We start from the raw sequence: 19,860 nt of genomic DNA on the forward strand, positions 1-19,860 counted from the left end.
TTAATACTGGAAGGATTGTGTTTGGAATTTCCAAGCTTTATGTGCTCATCCTGCAGATTTCAACTGAGACCTTCATCTGTGCCAGGCCCCATTTCATGTGCTAGAATTCAGGGATCAACAAAAGGAAAAAAGCGGCTGCTTTCCCAGAGTTTTCATTCTTTAAGCACTGAGAAGACAGGAATAAACAATAAGGTAAGTTCAGATGCTGATAAGTGCCATAAAACAAAACAAAGCAAGGTGGTATGAAGGCAGTGCCTACTTTAAATCTACTGATGTGAGAAACTGATCCCCAGAGGACAAGAAGGGACTGGCAGGCACAGACCTGGATGTGAAGTGCTCGGGCAGGAGGCGGCAAAGTGCACAGGCCTAAAATGCGGACAAGCTCCGCAAGAAGATTAGAGGCTGCTGTGCTGTGTGGTGGGGGGAGGTCTGAGAGGTGGGCACAGGTCAGGTGGCGCTGGGACTTGTAAGGAGTGTAGTAACGTTCTGTGTGGTGGGAGGCTGCGGATGGATTTTAGGTGATATGATCTGATTCACGTTTTAAGAAGAACACATGGTGGCTGTGTGAAAAAAACGGCAGTGGGAGCAACGAATGGAGGGAAGGAAAACTCCGCAGCCCAGTGCCAGGTGGCAAATGGCCCATGGAAACAGAGAGAGGCAGACAGGATGGGGATCCAGTCTGGGGATGGGGCTGACCACCCCTTGACAACGGATTTGATGTGAGGGCAAGGAGCAGAGGAGCACAATCAAGGATGATTCTTCAGTTCTTTGCTGTGGGGTCTGATTAGGCAGTTAATGCTATTGCCCAGGACAGTAATGACTGAAGGAAAAACAGGTGCTGGGGGAACTGCAAGGTGTTTTGCCATGTAAATCCGAAATGTCTAGAGCAGTGGTTCTCAACCTTCCTAATGCTGCGACCTTTTAATACAGTTCCTGTGGGTTGTGACCACAGGTTGAGAACCGCTGGTCTAGGGACATCTGAGAGAAAATATCAGAGAAGCAGGGGACAGACCTACTGCTCAGCAGAGAGGGTCTGGGCTGGAGACCCAAGGTCAGAGCCCTTGCCATAGAGATACCTTTGAGACCACAGGACCAGATGAGAGGTGCACGGAGAGAGGAGGGGAACCACGAGAAGACCTGTGCAGCAGTGGTCAACGCACTTCTGCTTAAATACTGCAACAGATGTCAGGGAAATTCAGCCTTCCCTGTACTTGTAAAGCCAGCTTTAGAAAACCTATCACAATACAGGACTTTCCCTGTTAATTTCATTTTACTGATTTTAATTCAGCAGTCTAGCTTACTCAAGATTCCTCGATTCATTCTGAATCTTCAGCTTGCATCTTCTGAATTGGCTTTTGCTCTCCAAGCTGTCACCTAGAACTCTTGTCAAGTCTGTTTGGTTTGTCTTCATATAGTTATGAGAACTAACGGGGTTACAAATAACAGGATGAACGGCAGTAATGTGTCACATTATCAAACCTTGTCCCACACCCAAGTATTAATGAACATCCTTAGGGTCTACTATTTCAACCCACTGTGCTGTTGTCTGGACCATACATCTCCATTTTTCTCCACAAGGATGCTAGGAAGACTTGTTGAGAACCCCACTGAAATAAGAACACTCACCAGCTAGAGCAGTCCAGTGATCCCTCGGCTGGGTGTACAGACACCTATCTGAGTACCTACGAGTTTAGCTAATTCATGCTAGGTGAAATTAGGCGTTCATCAAACAATAATTTCTCGAATCTATTCTTTCTTCTCATTTGAAAATCAGGACAGTTCCTGTCCAACTTCAGTTTTGGGGAGATACTTCATTTTCTGAGATTTATCCAAGGTCAGAAGGGAGCTTGTAGGTAAAATCACAGCCTATTTTATCATCTAGAACATAACTCACCTGGACACAGGGAGCTGTATTCACTTAAAGCAGATTTCTTATTATGGTCTCATTTAAAACTGTTGCTCCTTCTACAAAGTCTATTTTGCCTTTTCTAATGTGAAGCCTTTTTTCCTCATTATGAAACTCTAAGAAATCTTAGGAGGGATTCTTAGCTCCCATTTTAGAGCTGGGAAACAAAGGTTAACTGCCCTGGACAGGGTCATTGTGGGGAAATGAGAACGTGGTACCAGGGTATCCTGGCCCAGTCTGGGAGTGTCCCCTCTATCCCCTGTACGGACCTCCCAGAAGTAACCAGATGATGATGATGATGGTGGTGTCTAATATTTACTGAGTGTCCCCTCTATCCCCTGTATGGACCTCCCAGAAGTAACCGGATGATGATGATGATGATGGTGGTGTCTAATGTTTACTGAGTGTCCCCTCTATCCCCTGTACGGACCTCCCAGAAGTAACCGGATGATGATGATGATGGTGGTGGTGTCTAATATTTACTGAGTGTCCCCTCTATCCCCTGTACAGACCTCCCAGAAGTAACCGGATGATGATGATGATGGTGGTGGTGTCTAATGTTTACTGAGCGTCCCCTCTATCCCCTGTATGGACCTCCCAGAAGTAACCGGATGATGATGATGATGGTGGTGGTGTCTAATATTTACTGAGTGTCCCCTCTATCCCCTGTATGGACCTCCCAGAAGTAACCGGATGATGATGATGATGGTGGTGGTGTCTAATATTTACTGAGTGTCCCCTCTATCCCCTGTACAGACCTCCCAGAAGTAACCGGATGATGATGATGATGGTGGTGGTGTCTAATATTTACTGAGTGTCCCCTCTATCCCCTGTACGGACCTCCCAGAAGTAACTGGATGATGATGATGATGATGGTGGTGTCTAATATTTACTGAGTGCTCCCTATGTCCAAGTAAGAATACTTTACTGATGGTATGTCATTTAATCACCAACAACCCTATGAGATAAGGTATTAACGTTCCCAATTTATTGTTAAGGAAATAAGCTCATAGAGACAAAGGACATTAATGATGAGCTCATATAGCTAAAAATGCCACAAACGGACTCAAATCAGTCAATCGGATTTCAAAGATCGTATTCTCAACCGTTCCACTAAAATGATGTAAGTTCTTTTCTAACATGGAATCAGAATTTCAGAGGTTGAAGAGGCGTTAGAGACAAGATGCCGCCACCAATTTCCTTCAAAATGTAGTGCCGGGCAAAATACGTTCTTTTGAAGAACTGCGGCTTCCTATTTTCTGACATTCTCTTTTTGTCCTAGCTACCGAGAAGCTCACAGCCAGCTCTGTGTAAAGCTCAGTTATAGAGACCAAGTTAGTTCTCATAGTTAACATGGTTCCTTTCTATTCATTTTCACTGCCTTGACCTCCAGTGGAAATGTAACAACTACATGGTATGTTTGTTACATTCTCTGCATCTCCCTGTCCCCTCCATTTTAACCGGCCTGCGTCCTCATCGCTTTGTTTGAATTATGACAACCTCCTAGCTGATGGTGACATCTATCCAGTTCTCTCTGCAGACTGTCATAGTGATCTCCACAAAACAAGATTCTGATGACATCAATCTGCTGCTTGAAAACATCAAGGGCTAGCCATTTGCTATTGGGTCAGAGCATTCACCCCCTACCCAGTCTCTCTCTCTACGTTCTTTCTAGGTGATCTTTCCACTCATTTAGGCTTTAGACACACTGGCTGACTCACTGCTTCCTGAACTTGACTTACATGTTCATGAGTCTGTCTCTGCTGACATTATCTTCCCCTCTTGTGCTGTCCTTCTCCTTCTCAGCTACCTGATGAATGTTTACTCATGTTCCAAGGACCAGGTCAAATGCCCCTTATTTTAATGGTTTATTCATTTTTCTCTTGCAGGAAGGAGTAACTGTTTTCTCGTCTCCCTGATATGTTGGACAACTCTACTGTAGCTATTATACCATCTTATTGTTATTTCTTTACAGCTCTGTGTGCACCAATAGGCTGAGAGCTCTTCTAGAGCCAGGGTCATTTCATTCATCTTTATCCTCTCTGTGCCTGCCGTTTGAGTATCCAGAACGTGGCAGGTACACTCTTCTTCTTGAACCCAACCAACCAACCAAACAAACAAACAAAATAAGCAACTTAATAGGTGTGATTTGTCAAGATCCCCACACTAAGTATTGAACAACTTAGGTCTAGAATGTCTGTTTTCCAGTTTCCAAACGCCTATTCTGGTGTTCTTTGCTGTGGTATGTGAACACCACAGCTGCTAAAAAGTCACCTGGGGAGCTCATTAAAACATAAATTCCAGGGCAGCGTCTGTGGCTCAAAGGAATAGGGCACTGGCCCTATATACTGGAGGTGGTGGGTTCAAACCCAGCCCCAGCCAAAAACTGCAAAAAACAAACAAACAAACAAACAAACAAACCCCATAAATGTCAGGTCGCCAACCCTAGAAATTCTAATTCTGCAGGTCTGCGTGGAGTCTTGGAATCAGTATTTTTAAATGGGGTCTCCAGGTTTGGGTTCTACCAAGTCTTATCCCATGCTGTGGTACCATTTCTTAATACAAAATAATGACTATTGTATCCTTCATTTGTTAATATCATTAGGTATTGGTTATACTTGGGTACAAACTGAGGATTTCAGGCATTTTGTAATGTGGGGTACATCTGTTACAGATCCAAATTCAACACAGGATTCTATGAGTTTCTAATGACATTAAGAAAAGAGGGTAGGGCGGCGCCTGTGGCTCAGTCGGTAAGGCGCCGGCCCCATATACCGAGGGTGGCGGGTTCAAACCCAGCCCCGGCCAAACTGCAACCAAAAAATAGCCGGGCGTTGTGGCGGGCGCCTGTAGTTCCAGCTACTCGGGAGGCTGAGGCAAGAGAATCGCTTAAGCCCAGGAGTTGGAGGTTGCTGTGAGCTGTGTTAGGCCACGGCACTCTACCGAGGGCCATAAAGTGAGACTCTGTCTCTACAAAAAAAAAAAAAAAAAGAAAAGAGGGTAGACAGGACACAGTGAAAACATGTATAAATTTCAGGACAGAACTGAAGCCGACGATACATGATCTTGTATCAAGGGAACACTAATCTAAATTGGTTGCCCTTTTAAATTATTTTGTTATTATATATCTTTGACTGTCTAAAATGCCTTCTTGACCATCTAAATCTGACCATTATTTTGGTCCGGCCAATAATTATCAGCGTACAGGGGTGGAGGTTTTGCAGACAAGTCTAGTCCTTTGGTGACGTGTGTTTGTAGCTGAAGATTAGGTCAGCTTTTGATTAAAACAAAATCTTGAATAATAGTGAAATTATGAAAACTATTATTGTTGGTGATGACATACCCCAAAATATTAACATCAGAATTAGGGAAAACTAATGACCCTGTTAGCTAGGGATATGTAAAAACTGAAGTCATTTATCTCCTAATGTAGAAAGTAACCCATAAAGTGGAGTCTGCTTAAGACTAAAGTTTAAAAAACGATGGTGTTAATTCAACATTACACACACTTGTTGGGTTAAAATGGTATAATTTAAAATATATAGGTAATTGAAAATATTTTCAATGTTTTAAAAGTTAGTGCTATTTATTATTTAAAAGATTGAAAATGTTAACTTAATTGTGTTTTTTTCCATGAGAACTGTTAGTTTTACTTTCATGAACCAGGATTCCTTCTTTCTTCCATCTTATTTTTGGACATGGACTGGTCCTTGGATAGAGCTCAATGTCATTCATTCATTAAAACTCATTCATTATGAAATATGAAATAAGCTACTGGGTTTTTTTTTAATTGAGAGTTTTAAAATTTATACTTATTTTCTTTTTCTTTTCTTTCTTTCTTTCTTTTTTTTTTTTTTGGTGACAGAGCCTCAAGCAGTCCACCTGGGTAGAGTGCTGTGGGATCACAGCTCACAGCAACCTCCAATTCCTGGGCTTGAATGATTCTCTTGCCTCAGCCTCCCAAGTAGCTGGGACTACAGGTGCCCACCACAAGGCCTGGATACTTTTTTTTTTTTTTTGGTTGTAGTTGGCATTGTTGTTTGGCAGGCCTGAGCTGGATTCGAACCTGCCACTTCTGGCACATGTGGCTGGCGCTTTAGTCACTTGAGCTATAGGTGCCAAGCCCTTATTTTCTAAAATAATGTAATTGAGAAGGGAATGAATATTTGACTCAAATAAGTGAGTGATGATAAATCAATTTAATCTTTTACCTAGTCCACTCAAATGCCTACTTTGGACAGACTCTCTCCTGTTTATGAATTGCACTGTGGAACTTACTTTGCCACAACAGCATTCATGTGAGTCCTCACAAGTCCAAGATATTGGTCAATCTGTGCCTACAAAGAGAAAGAAATGATGAGCACACCCAAAGGTCGTGAGGTCAAAAGTTAACATGAACGTTGTCATCACACAGAAGTTACCTGGTGCTTGACGTACACTGCGGGTAGAGTGAACATCGAAACCACAGCTGGGATGAGAAAGACATACAGGGTTAAGATTCTGAGTTACCAAGAAGAGTAAGTACATTTATATGCCATTATAGCATTATTTAGAATAACCAGCATTCTAGGTAAAAGATGACAGGGCAGTTCATATGGAAAACAAAAGGATGCTTAGCCCTTTACAATTATGTCCTTATTCCCAGAATCTTGCCCTCCCAAGATGAAAATAAATCTCTGTCCATAGCTGCCACTGCAGATATGTTAGAAGCCACACACACACAGTCTCCCACACAGCCACAGTCACACAGCCACACACACACAGCCACAGCCACACACACACCCCCCCACATAGCCTCCCAGTCACACACACACAGTCACATACAGCCACAGCCACACACGCACACACACATACATACACAGCCACAGCCACACACACACACACACACATACATACACAGAGCCTCCCACACAGCCACAGTCACACAGCCATACACACACACAGCCACAGCCACACACACACAGAGTCACACACACACACAGCCTCCCACACAGCCACACACACACAGCCACATACACCCAGCCTCCCACACAGCCACAGCCACACACACACACAGCTACACAGTCACACACACAAAGCCACACACACAGCCTCCCACACAGTCACACACACACAAACACACACAGCCACACACACATAGCCACAGCCACACACGCACAGCCACAGCCACACATACACATGGCCACACACATACACGCAGAGTCACACACGCACACAGCCTCCCACACACACACATAGCCACACACACAGACACAGACACACACACATAGCCATACATAGCCACAGACACACACACACACACAGAGTGTGGTTGAAGGAACAAAAATCAGACTTAATAATTCGTTATTAGTGACTAATGTGTATTATAGTCTTTAACTGAGCTGGGAGGTAAAGGAAATGATCTGCTCAGGGACCCCGGTGCTTATTCCCAGGACTCTATCAACACAAACTGAAAGCTGAGCGTCTGGGGAGCCGCGCGTGAGAGGAGGACGAGCCCTTCCCTGTGTCCTTACCCATGAGCAGCAGGGTCAGGCCATTGAAGAGAGCGCCAACGTAGGTCAGGAGCCACATGAGGACTGCGAACTGGAGGAGGAAAGGACTGTCAGTGCCCGTGACACTGGTCCTCGCAGCTAAGACCCTCACCTCCTTGACCTTTTGTTAGATTAAAATTGAGGCAGAATCCATCATGATGTCAATAGGAAATGAAATGAAAATAAAGCCCCTCACAAAATCACTGAAGGAGGATCCAGATTTTAGTTTCCTTAGAACCCTCTGGAGCATTCTGCTGTAAGATTGGAAATAATCCTTGTAAGCCAGGGGTCAGCAAACGCCCACAAGTTAGGAATAGTTTTTACATTTTTAAATGGTCAAATAAAATCAAAATAAGAATAACATTTTGTGATATGTAAGAAGGTCTGGAATCCAGTGTCCAGTGCTCACTGGTAACTGGACTGTCGCATCACGCCTAGTTGCTGGGTTGTCTTTAGCTGCTGTGTGCTCCAATGGCAAATTGGGGCAGGTGTAGCAGATCTCGTGGCTCCCAAAGCTTAAAATGTTTACTATCTGGCCCTTCACAGATGAGGTTTGCCCACCTATGTTTTAACCCACAATTTTTACATTCCAAATACAAACACTACTTTCAAAGCACTAAGGAAGCCATACTCTCCCTGGTAACTCCCTTAAGCCATCACACGGCAAGTCATCATTCCAGCAAAGCATTCTGATGGGCAAGACCCCGCCTCTCACTTTCCCTCCAGCCCTTCCTCTGTCCTTACCAGAGAGCCTCCTGAGTAAGATCCATGCCAGGGGCTGCTCTGGGAGGTCATAGAACTCACAAGAACCTGGCCCAGACCCCACCCCCCACTCTGTTTATGGCCTCCTGAATTAGGATTCAGTATCTGACATGTAAGTTACAGAGAGGTCAAAGCAGCTTGTCTGTCCAAAGACACCCAGAGAATTCGGTGACAGTGCCAGGACTAGAACTAGGTGTCCAGAGCTGGGCACACCACGGCCCTTCAGATGGCAAGGACACCAGGAGGTCTCACGAGGCAGCACCCAGAGCTCCTTCCCGTGAAGAAGCATGGATGTTTTTCACATTCCCTACACTCGATTTTTATTTTAAAACTGATTTTAGGAAACTGGCTGAGGAACTGAAAATGGTTAACGAGAGAAAATCTGGCATGTTGTAGAAGTCTAGAGAACCAGAAGCTCTGTGAGTTGGGTTTGATCCGCTGCCAGTGACTCACTGGGCAACCTTGGACAAGTGATTTAACTTCTCTGAGCCACAGCTGCAGCTTCTGTAGAATAAAGGGATTAGACTGGAGGAGCTCCATGGCACTACACAGCCAGAGGCATTCTCTAGAATATAATTGGCATTTGCTTTTATTCTCCACAATGAGGTGGTTTATAACATTACAACACCCTCAGGGAAAACAAAACTCAAGGCTGTAAAGTGAGCAGCACCGTACTTTTAAAGAGTCCACGAGGTCCTGGACCAGGAAGAGCCTCCGCAGCTCTTTGAGAGCGCTGTTCACATAGAGCTGCAGGCAGTCCGTGTACCGCTGGACCTGGTCCTGGGACAGGGTGATCTCCAGCTCCAGGTAGGCCCTGCCAACAAACCATCCCCACACAGAGTCCATCAGAGTGGTCAGGAGATAGACCACTCACCCCGGTGACAGCTAAGCATCCTTTCTCTTTGACAACAATGCCCGGGCCATCTCTGGGGATTCTGCTGGCCCGTGGGCCACACAACTGCACACACATTCCTGCTTCCCCAGTGCACTGGGGAATGTGGGAATGATGCTTCTTAGTGAGGTCTGCTGTCTACCAAAGACACAGCTTATACGATGAGCTGATAATTTAGAGACATCAACTGGGACCAGAGAAAAATCAATGCAGAAATCAGCTCGTTTGCTGAAGTCCCTATACATGACTGCCTGGAGATAGACTGTCTTTTTTAAATGGTTGAGATATTTAAAAATGCCAGTTGCCAATTATTGTTTCTTAGCACAACTCTAAAAATTAATGTTTAAATTCTGAAATTTACTTTCAGGTTTATGCACAGAATATTGAAAATGCAAGTGAGCTGCACCACATCAAAATCCTCACTTAGCAATGATGTTTTCTTAGCACAACTCTAAAATTGTTTTCTTAGAACATGTTTTCTTAGCACAACTTTAAAAATGATGTTTTCTTAGCACAACTCTAAAAATTAATGTTTAAATTCTGAAATTTACTTTCAGGTTTATGCACAGAATATTGAAAATGCAAGTGAGCTGCACCACATCAAAATCCATCACTTAGCAATGATGTTTTCATGTATTAAAATGGTTAAATTTAATGTTTGGACAGGTAAATTATATAAAACACAATATATTTGCATAAGAAAACTGAGGTTCCCAGAAGTAATGGTATGCCCAAGGTCATGGACCAGTAAACAAATACTTATGTTTACTGGTCATACTTTAAACATACTTACATATGTATTTGTATTTTATATATTTATAAAATACAAATACATATGTAAGTATCGACCCAGCTTACACTCCCTTCTACTTGGCCATGCGCCCCCAGACAGCCCTTCCTCCTCAGTCCCCCCTTTCCTCCCACTCCTCTGCTATCAGACAACACCTGTTATCTACCTAGAGGAGCCCCTCGGTCTGTGAAGTGCTTACTTAGTTCTGGGAATCGGGGTGAGAGAGTAGAGCACCGTTCACTTGACTGGAGTCTTAGGGAGTGAAAAGGACTCAACGTTTGTGTCCCTGGAAGTTACATGTTGAAATCCTGATCCTCAAGATGATGATTTGAAAGTGGGGCTTTTGAGGGCAGAACCTCCGTGAATGGGACTGATGCCCCCATACGAGAGAGCTGCAGGAGCCTCTGCATTCCTTCCCGCAGCAGGAAGCCGGCGGTCTGCACCCCAGAAGACCCTCACCAGGACCTGCCCAGGCTGGCACTTGACCTGGGACGTCTCAACCTCTAGAACTGTGGGGATTAAGTTTCTGTTGTTTAAAAGCCACACAGTCTATGCTATTTTGCTATAGCAGCTGGCAGTGCTAATACCTCCCTCTGCCACATTTCGTATGTCCTCTTAGTTAGTAAATTGCCCTTTTATTTTCACATTTCCTCCTCTGTAATGTACATTGATAAGACTATTCATGAATGAACCCTGTACCCCTCCAGAAGGCTGGCCCTTTGGTGTTAAACTTCCAGTGGAAGCATGGGAATAAAAATCCCAGCACCCTAGTCCTGGCTCTGTGATGTTTACTGGTCCATGACCTTGGGCATACCATTACTTCTGGGAACCTCAGTTTTCTCATCTGTCAATGGGGACTAAGTTTCATGTCCCGCCTTACTCATAAAGTTGAGAGCATTTGGTAAGGAGTGTTGAAACACACCTTAAATTATAAAATGTTTATTTACCTATACAAGATTGTGATTGCCATTGGTAGTAATTAAATTATAAAAACTCAGTAAAACAGTAAATGTTAGAGTAAGGATTACTGAATTTGTTCAGACATTCACTGAACATGTTAGATACTCAAAGGCAGGGTGTTGGGGGAGACTGTGGTCTCAGAGAGACAGGACAAGGCGCTGGGGCTGAAACAGAGGCCGGGGAAGAGCCAGGAACATGCGGGGCTGGCGGGGGCACTCACTTGAAAGGATGGCCCTCGTCGGTTTTCTGCACTGCTTGTAGAACAGACTTGTAGATGCGGAAACTGATGGTGGCTGAGAGCGCAGCCAGGGCCAGGTAGGCCACAACGCTCACCACGCTGAACTGTGTCAGTGAGAAGAGCAGCAGCAGGAAGCTCCCGAACACGATGCCCGTCTGCTTGATGTCCCGCCAGTACAGCAGGTCGATAGCTGTGGGGAGGGACAAAGCACCGCTGAAGGCCGGCGCCCACGAACGAGCTGCCCCATCTCACCTGGCACTGGGAGTCCTCACGCCAGAGAGCAGGCGTGCGCTGAGCAGAGGGCACATCCTGTCACTCCACTGCGGCTTGGAAGGAGCTTTTCTGTCCTTCAGGACAGTTCACATTCACAGAGAGCACTGTCGAGTCTCCAGAGACCACATCTCTGTGGGTGACACCAGCTACAGAGTGGCATGAATTCTGTGACTTTGAAAAAAAGTCTTGAAACTACAAAGTCTTTGTTCCCTCTTGGATGGCACTAAGCATGCGTCCTCACGCCCTGCCGACAACTTTATGTCTCAGTGGCGGCCTGCAGGTGTGTAGGGAAGTTGTATGATGCTCCCGCTGCTGGGGGCGGGGGTGTGTGCAGTAACAGTGAGAACAGAGGTGTCAGAGAGGGGCATCTCCGGAGGCACAAAGGAAGACCTGGGAGACCCACCCGGACAGAGATCCAGCCTAACTCCAAAATGAGAGCAGAGCCCAGGGGCTGGTGGCTGAGTCATGAAACCCACCACTGGCATTTTAGTAAACCATTTTGTACAGTGTGATCTGTTTGCTTATATGGTGCAATTTAACATCCTGAAATACAAGCTTTAAAATCTCCACCCCATCTGTCACCATTCAGTTTTCCCTCTCTTTCAGCTTACAAACAAGCAAATATAATCCTTTTCAGGGGAACAAGAGGAATCTTCCGAAGGTCATGACCTGCAAATGACCCTGAGGGCACTTGTCAGAAGTGGGAGAAGAAGGGGTCACCAAAAAGGCCCTGCTCTTCCTGGAACAGAGTAGATTGGAGACAACAGATCAAGGTTCCCCTCGGCCTGGTCGAGGGCAGCGTGGCTGAAGGTCTTTGCGGCCTTCAGTTGTTACTCTTTTTGTGCAGGGAGGGCTGCTGGAGACTCAAAAGGACATGGAACATGAGCATTATCTGAAGTGCTACCTCTTCCCCATTTGCTCATTTATCGTTTATTGAGCAAGAAGTAAGTGCCAGGCTTTGTGCTAGATGGCAAGAATATAAAAATAAACAAATTGTGGGCAGCGCCTGTGGCTCAGTCGGTAAGGCGCCGGCCCCATATACCGGGGGTGGTGGGTTCAAACCCGCCCCGGCCGAACTGCAACAAAAAAATAGCTGGGCGTTGTGGCAGGCGCCTGTAGTCCCAGCTACTCGGGAGGCTGAGGCAGGAGAATCGCCTAAGCCCAGGAGTTGGAGGTTGCTGTGAGCTGTGTGATGCCATGGCACTCTACCGAGGGCCATAAAGTGAGACTCTGTCTCTACAAAAAAAATAAATAAATAAACAAATTGTAAGAATCATACACACAAGGTGAAAAGAACAAGAAATAACTTGTAATCTGTGTTATGAAGTCCACAGACGCACCTGGCAGACACATTTGTAAACAAACACGTTATTAGAGTACAGTGTGATTGTGGGGGACAGGAAGGGGCAGAGCAGGACCCACAAGGGCTTTTCAGACACAGCAGAGATAGCATTGCCTATTTTTAAGTGAATCTCCTCTAAATAAAATGCTTTATGCCTGTTAAAAATGGGATGCCCAGGCTAGGTATGGTGGCTAACAGGTATAATCCCAGCACACTGGGAGGCCAAGGCAGGTTGATTGCCTGAGCTTAGGCGTTCGAGACCAGCCTGAGGAAGAGTGAGACCCGGTATTTAAAAATAGTGTTGTAGTGGGCGCCTGGAGTCCCAGCTGCTTGGGAGACTGAGGCAAGAGGACTGCTTGAGCCCAGGTGTTTGAATTACTGTGAGCTATGATACCATAGCACTCTACAGAAAGCAACAAAGTGAGACTCTGTCTGAAAAAAAGCAAAAAGAAAAAGAAATAAAAGATATGCCCTATAGAAAAGCCATCTAAATCTTGGCTGCCAAGATACCTGTTCAAAAAGCCTATGAATGAATGGTAAGGGCCAGGTCCCGGCTTCCTTGAAGAAACTGTGGGCAGAAAGTCTTAGTAAAAAGAGCTTGGTGTAGTGTTACCTCCCAGCAGGTCTTTCAATCAACTTGCTGAGATTGCAGGAGGTTTCTAATTAGGAGGCTAAAAAAAGAATTGTTATCTTAAACCAACTGGCTGTTGATTCTGGGTACTTTATGACAAGATTACAAATTTACATAGATTCTGAAATGCCCAAAGCATTTTCATATATTATCTAATTTAAACCTCACAATAAACTCCATCAGACAGGCTTATAACAGGTGAAGAAGCCAAAAGTTAGAAAACTAGTATCTTGACTACTTAGTAGGAAAAACAAAATCAAATCCTAAAATTTGTTCCTTTTTGCCAAACAAAATAGTTGCTGCCTTATATTACATGTCCAATATCCCTGAGAGTTATGGAAAAGTAATTGGAGGCAACCTGATTATATTTGAAACTGCTTTCAGAACTAGATGTTTGAAGGGAAATTTTTCAAGTGAAAAGTCATTATCAATAGTGAACGGTTATTGATCTATTATCTCCTCAGTGCAGGAATAAAGAAATCATAAAATTTTGTTTCTGCTTTTAAGGAATTAAAAGTCTGGCTACAAAGATTGGACCTCCACTTACACAAATGCTGAATCAGTATCAAGGTATCTTGTATTGTAGGTGGCGAAAGCTGAGTTTGAGGAAGGGACAGTGCTGGACTTGATGTAGAGAGAGGACCTGGACGGCATGTGAGTGTGGTGAGAAAAGTGCCAGGGAAATGGGGTGGGTAAGAGGAAGTTGGAAGTTGTCAACCATAAGGGATTAGTTGACAAGAATGATGCCTAATTCGCTGTGGGAGAAAGGAGGCAGAGCTAATTAAGGGCGGAAACCACATTTCAAAGCTGGGTGATTGAGTATCACTGACAAAAACAGAAAATCTGAGGGTGCACTGGTTTGGGGAAAAGCAGACACCTGTTTTCAAACCTCCAGATTCTGACATGACCACGCTGAAGCAGGACATTTTGACACAGCCTGGGACAGAGATGGGGTCAGGACCACAGATGAGATGAGGCTGACAATTCTATACAATACTTACTAAATTTTCTAAAAGCCTGGAAGTTAAATGATTTATTTTCAGGCTTTGTCATAGTTAAAATGGTCCTTAATACAACAGGCCCGATGATCATCAGATGAGCAGGCAGTTGGAAATGCAAGGATGACATTTAGTACAGAGGGCAGCAGACTTACACTTGGGCGTATTCTGAGTAGAAATGATGACTGAAGCCTGAGGGTGGATAAGATCTCAAAGGGGAGGCTACAGGATGCAGCTTAGGATGAGACCACAGCTTGAGAACGAAAGGAATAAGTGAGGCTTTAGAAAAGACTGTCCTGAGTCTCTTCAGAGGGCGCCACAGTTGTGTAGGTTACAGCCGCCAAGGAGAAGGAAACTGCCCCAAAGGAGGGACGAGCTGGAGGGGGGCATGTTGTGGATGCAGCAGGGAAGAACTGAGAAAGGACCGCTGGTCTGAGAAGTCACTCGTAAAGTTGGAGAGAGCAGTGTTAGGAGCAGAGGGGAGGGAATCCCCAGTGCGAGGGGCCGCAAGTCAAAGTAATAAAGAAGACAGTAGCCTGAGGAATAGCAGAAGCAGCAGGTGAACCTCTAGGCTGAGCAAAACCTGGGAATGTTAGTGGGAAGGGAGGGTGAAGATTCTGGAAAGTGGAGATATTGGATTAAGCAAAGTCTCAGCAAAGCCAGAGTGGGGAAAGTGGGATTAGCCCAAGGTCCTTCTTTCCAAAGAAGGGAGAGACGATTTGGGAAGTTGTGAGTGTGGCTAATATATGTTCAGGTGGAAAGCATAAAGTGACTTGAGGTAAATTAACTTGAATTTTCCCTGGAGAATAAGTCACGAGGCCTTCTTGAGACAGAGGTGGCTAGGGGTAGGGCTTGAAGTGATTAGGGAACGTTAAGGCCTTGTGGTCCAAGACAGCAGTGATGAGCCATATACGGCCACGAGCTCCTGAAATGTGGCCAGTGCCACACGAGGTGTTCTGTCCGTGCAAACAACATTCTGGACCTCAGATGCCGTACAAAAAAGGACGCAAACTATCTCCTTAGTGCTTTTTATACTTATTTTATGTCAAAAGTCTAATACATTTGGATATCTTGGATAAAGTAAAATATATAATCAAAGTTAATTATACTTGTTTCATTTTACTTTTTAATGTGGCTACTAGAAAATTTCAGGTTATTATATACTATCTATGTGGCTCACATTGTATTTCTATTGGACAGCACGGGTCTTGAAACATCCAATAAAGATTCAAAAAGGAATAAGAGGACTGCCAAAAGGTAAGGAGAGTTTGAGTTTCTAGTGGATACAGTCCGGGGGTAGATGCTGGGTGTTCTGATCACTCACAGGTGACCCAGGGCTGTGAACTGGCACAAGGAGCGTGGTCAGAGGCTTCTAAGAACCAAGAGGACAGAATTGAAATGAACAATCCTGCGGCTCAGGCTGGGAATGACGACCAGACAGCTGGGAGAATGGCAATGGCCACGTGTGGTCAGACTGCTAGCACAACCCCAAGTTCTGATGATTCAGAGGGAAGGGTAGGAGGTGACAAAGTTAGGGTTAGACAAGAGAACTTCTGTGCTCCAAATGTACTGTGCAAATGCCAATTTTTCACATTTTGTTTTTTCTTAGAATGATGTGAACTTGTGTAGGAAGCGTTATAGCACCAGATCCAGAAAAGCAGGTATTTGAATAAAGTTTCTTTAGAACCCAAGCAAGAAAAATATAAGTAACTCTGTAACTGGAACAAATTACCCTACGTGGTCTTTGGGTATGATAAAGTGTAAATAATTATACTCTTTTAATATGCTCTTAACACAGAAAAGCAGGAGAGAGGTTAAGCATTTGAGTGCACATCACTAAGCACACCCACTAGATCAGGTATAAGACACTATTGCTTTGCCAATTATAAAAGTTTAAGTGACTTTGCTAAAAAACTTAGGAAGAACACATTGTCTTTGAAGTGAGAGAGCACTGCATTCTATCAATCTGATAAGTGGATTGAATTTAGTGATTTAATTTTAGTCCCCAAACCACAAGTACATAAGCACAGGTGGCAGCCTGCTGGGGAGCCTCTCAGCACAAATTCAGTCACAGATGAATGAGCAGATTTGAAGAATCCTAATACCAAATGTTGAAACCAGTACTCCCCTCATTGTCGGGATCCAGTTATTAGTAGAAAAGAAAAATAAGAGAATGATCCAATGTTTGAATTAACAGCTCCATGGAAATGAAATCCTGTGTCAAATTTCTAGAAAGAGAGCCCTTTGCTGCAGTCCAAATATTTTGGTTTTGGGAAACTACTTTAAATACATTTAAAGGACCCAATAGTGGCTTCAGTATTCAGAAAGTTTATTAAAAATGTGCAAAGTGAAACGACGGTGGTGAAACTATTCATATCTTGTTTACAAGACAAAATATAAAGAAGTGAGTAATATAAAATGGCAATATATTGTTCAGTTATCTGCATCATTATATATTATTAACTGTATATTTATATTCCATCTTGTCCCAGAAAATATTTCAGGCACTATCATCACACTACTTTCTTTCTTTCTTTTTTTTTTTTGAGACAGAGTTTCATTATGTCACCCTCGGTAGAGTGCCGTGGCCTCACAGCTCACAGCAACTTCAAACTCTTGGGCTTAAGTGATTCTCTTGCCTCAGCCTCCCAAGTAGCTGGAACTACAGGTGACTGCCACAATGCCAGCTATTTTTTTTTTTGTAGTTGTCATTGTGATTTAATGGGCCCAGGATGGGTTTGAACCCGCCAACTCCGATGTATGTGGCTGTCGCCCTAACACTGAACTATGGGTGCTGAGCCACACACTACTTTCTATAAAACAAGTTAATGCTACCTTTTTTTTTTTTGCAGTTTTGGCTGGGGCTGGGTTTGAACCCGCCACCTCTGGCACATGGGGCCAGCGCCCTACTCCTTTGAGCCACAGGCGCCGCCCGTTAATACTACTTCTTAAAAGGCCAAGTGAGAAAATGTGAAAAATTCCTGTTTGTAGATAATATGATCATAACAACAGAAGAGCTGCTGAAAAATGATATGCCATTGATTTTATTTACGTTGTGACACATTCCCAATGATCTGACTAGAATAATGTAGTACAGACAGGATGAGAAAGGAACAGAAACCTCAATTCTTTCCAATTCACTGTCCAAGCCAGTGAGGGACAAAAAGCCAGTTTTTTTCTGACTCATCTTCATGAAACAAATAAAATGTCATCACAGCATGTTAACAAGAAGAAATAGAGTAACTTTCCCTACTTTAATCTTCCCTTATTTTACATGAAGCTAAGGAAAGATAATGGAAGTAAAGGTAATAAAATACTTTCTCTCAAATTTCAGATTAATATGAGCATACATACCACTGGGTTACATAGTTTGCTTTTGTGAGGTTGAAGTCCAAGTTGTAGTTGTGTCCTTCACCCAGGCAATTGGTAATGAAATGCTTGAAACAGATACAGAGACCTTGGAAGATGACAACATCTAGCCATCTAATCTGTGAGTTTCACGCTCCAGGACAGCGACTTTGGCTGATCAGACACCTGCAGTGATTCCACTTCCAGGCCCTTCCCTAAAAACTCCTAACTACAGCCACTATGGCCATCAAGAGAAAAATGCCAGCATTATTTCTGGACCTTTGAATGATTCTGTGGCTGTTTCGAAAGGAAAGACACATTAATCCTGGTGCTTCCTATAGATAGTAAAAGAGCACAGCATTGAATCTACCACCCTCGGTGAGCTTTGGTGTAACAAAGGAAAAAGAAGAATTTGATGGCCAAAGGCACAGCCAACAGCAATCTCCTGTACTTTTTTCTTCCACAAGGGACAAGAACAAACACAGAATATCCTACGGTGACTCCTTGGGCTGGATTGGAGGCAAAAGCTGCTCTGTGCTTATGAAGGAAGGGCTTAACATTTCCCTGACTTGGAATGACTGTGATTCCTGTTGCTGGTTCTAACCACCAAGACTTGAACATTCCCATTCTTTCCAAGTGGCAATGTTAACACAATGATGTTAAGGCCTGTGGTCACCAGATTGGGGTGGGCCTGGCCAGGAAGTGAGACCCCAGGGCCTGTGTAATTAGATGCTTGGCCAGCTTCTCCTTCAAGACTGCTAGCAAAGCCACAGCTCATTTGGAGGGCAACTGGGATCAAAGGAAGAGATAGCCACGCGGAGGGAAAGATAGGCTTTGGGAAACGTGGTAGTTGAGGCATGAAGACAGATTTGTGAGTACTCAGCAAAGGCTGTCTTCATGCATTTTTTTCTTTTCGTGAGCTTGCTGACCATGTCAATAAAAACCATTCATTTGGACTGCTGCTTATCAATCACAATTAGCAACAAAATCTTAAGTCTGAATCTTTTCTTAAAATCCATCACTGTAGTGGAAGAGAAAAGGTCCATGGAAATAGATGGATAATGGCTCTTTAAAAAAAAATGAATACATATAAAAATTTTAATCAAGATCATAATAGCAAAAATATTTTTAACTAAAAAGATGTAAGGAATGCTCTCTCATCATTCCTCTGTTCCTTTCAATAACATACTAGGTCCTTCTTGATACCAATTATCATTTTGCCAATCGTCAGTTTGGCGAACTATTTGTGATGGATGGAGATAAACTGTGACCACATTTGAAACATGCCCATTGTAAAATGCATGAATTGCAATGAATTCTAAAAATGAAAATGTGTAATATTTGTACTTTTCATTTGTTCAACATTAACACCAGTTTTGGCAAAGAACTCCTAAGTGACGTTGGAACTATTTTTTCCCCCTTGGCAATACAAGAAATAAGAAAGAATTTAGGATTTTATTTTGTGAAACATTAAGACTTTACTCAGTTTTAACCTAAAGATATAACTCAAAAATATTTTGGGGAAATAGAACTCCACACTTCGAAGTTGTAAAGCTCCTAACAATTTTCTTACTGGAAATGATATGCTGTAAGTTCAAGATTTCAAAGTGGTTATTACTATTAGCTGTCACCTTGGCAAAAGATGGCTTTCAAAAAATCATCAAGGGCAAATTCCATGTTTCTTTCAACAGCTGTGTGTACTTTCAGAAGACCTGGAAAGGTGACAGTATGAAATTACATGTTGGCCAAATATGCACACAAGTTAGGAGATCAGGTTGAAAGGATGGGGAATTTGGTCGTGATGTACATGTAACTATTTTCAAAAAGAAAAGTGATTTTCTGAGAGCTGGCTGGCCACACAAGACCTAAGTCAGATTATATTTTGTTGAATTTAATGGATTTTAGAATATAATTCTCTTATAAGGTAATTAAAAATATATCAACTACTTCGAGATTCTGTACTGAATGTTATTAACTAGTTCGAAGATGAAAAAGAATCATTTCAAATACAGGGTGTCCATAAAGTTTGTGTGCTATTTAAACCAGACAACTATTTTAAAGTGTACATGAACTTTATGGACACCCTGGGTAAGGGAGGGAGAGAGGGAGGGAAAGGGAGAGAGTATTTTTAGTAGGAAGGGAGGGCCTGCTAGCTATGATGGAAGATTTCATCTGTAATCCCTATTCAC

At 43.5% G+C, this 19,860-nt stretch overlaps 1 protein-coding gene across 2 annotated transcripts in view; it reads right to left on the reverse strand.

The window, feature by feature from the left end:
- The window catches only part of RTN1 (reticulon 1), a 285,610-nt gene that overhangs the window by 1,428 nt on the left and 264,322 nt on the right, over positions 1–19,860 (reverse strand). For both annotated transcript variants that reach the window (XM_053601606.1, XM_053601607.1), the window contains 5 exons: positions 11,062–11,269; positions 8,875–9,013; positions 7,420–7,489; positions 6,328–6,374; positions 6,185–6,243 (listed from right to left, as the gene is read on the reverse strand). In XM_053601606.1, the coding sequence (XP_053457581.1) occupies positions 6,185–6,243; positions 6,328–6,374; positions 7,420–7,489; positions 8,875–9,013; positions 11,062–11,269 (523 nt within the window). The remainder of the gene's footprint in view (positions 1–6,184; positions 6,244–6,327; positions 6,375–7,419; positions 7,490–8,874; positions 9,014–11,061; positions 11,270–19,860) is intronic.

This window comes from Nycticebus coucang, chromosome 9, assembly GCF_027406575.1.
Source record: "Nycticebus coucang isolate mNycCou1 chromosome 9, mNycCou1.pri, whole genome shotgun sequence".
NCBI classification, from domain to species: domain Eukaryota; kingdom Metazoa; phylum Chordata; class Mammalia; order Primates; family Lorisidae; genus Nycticebus; species Nycticebus coucang.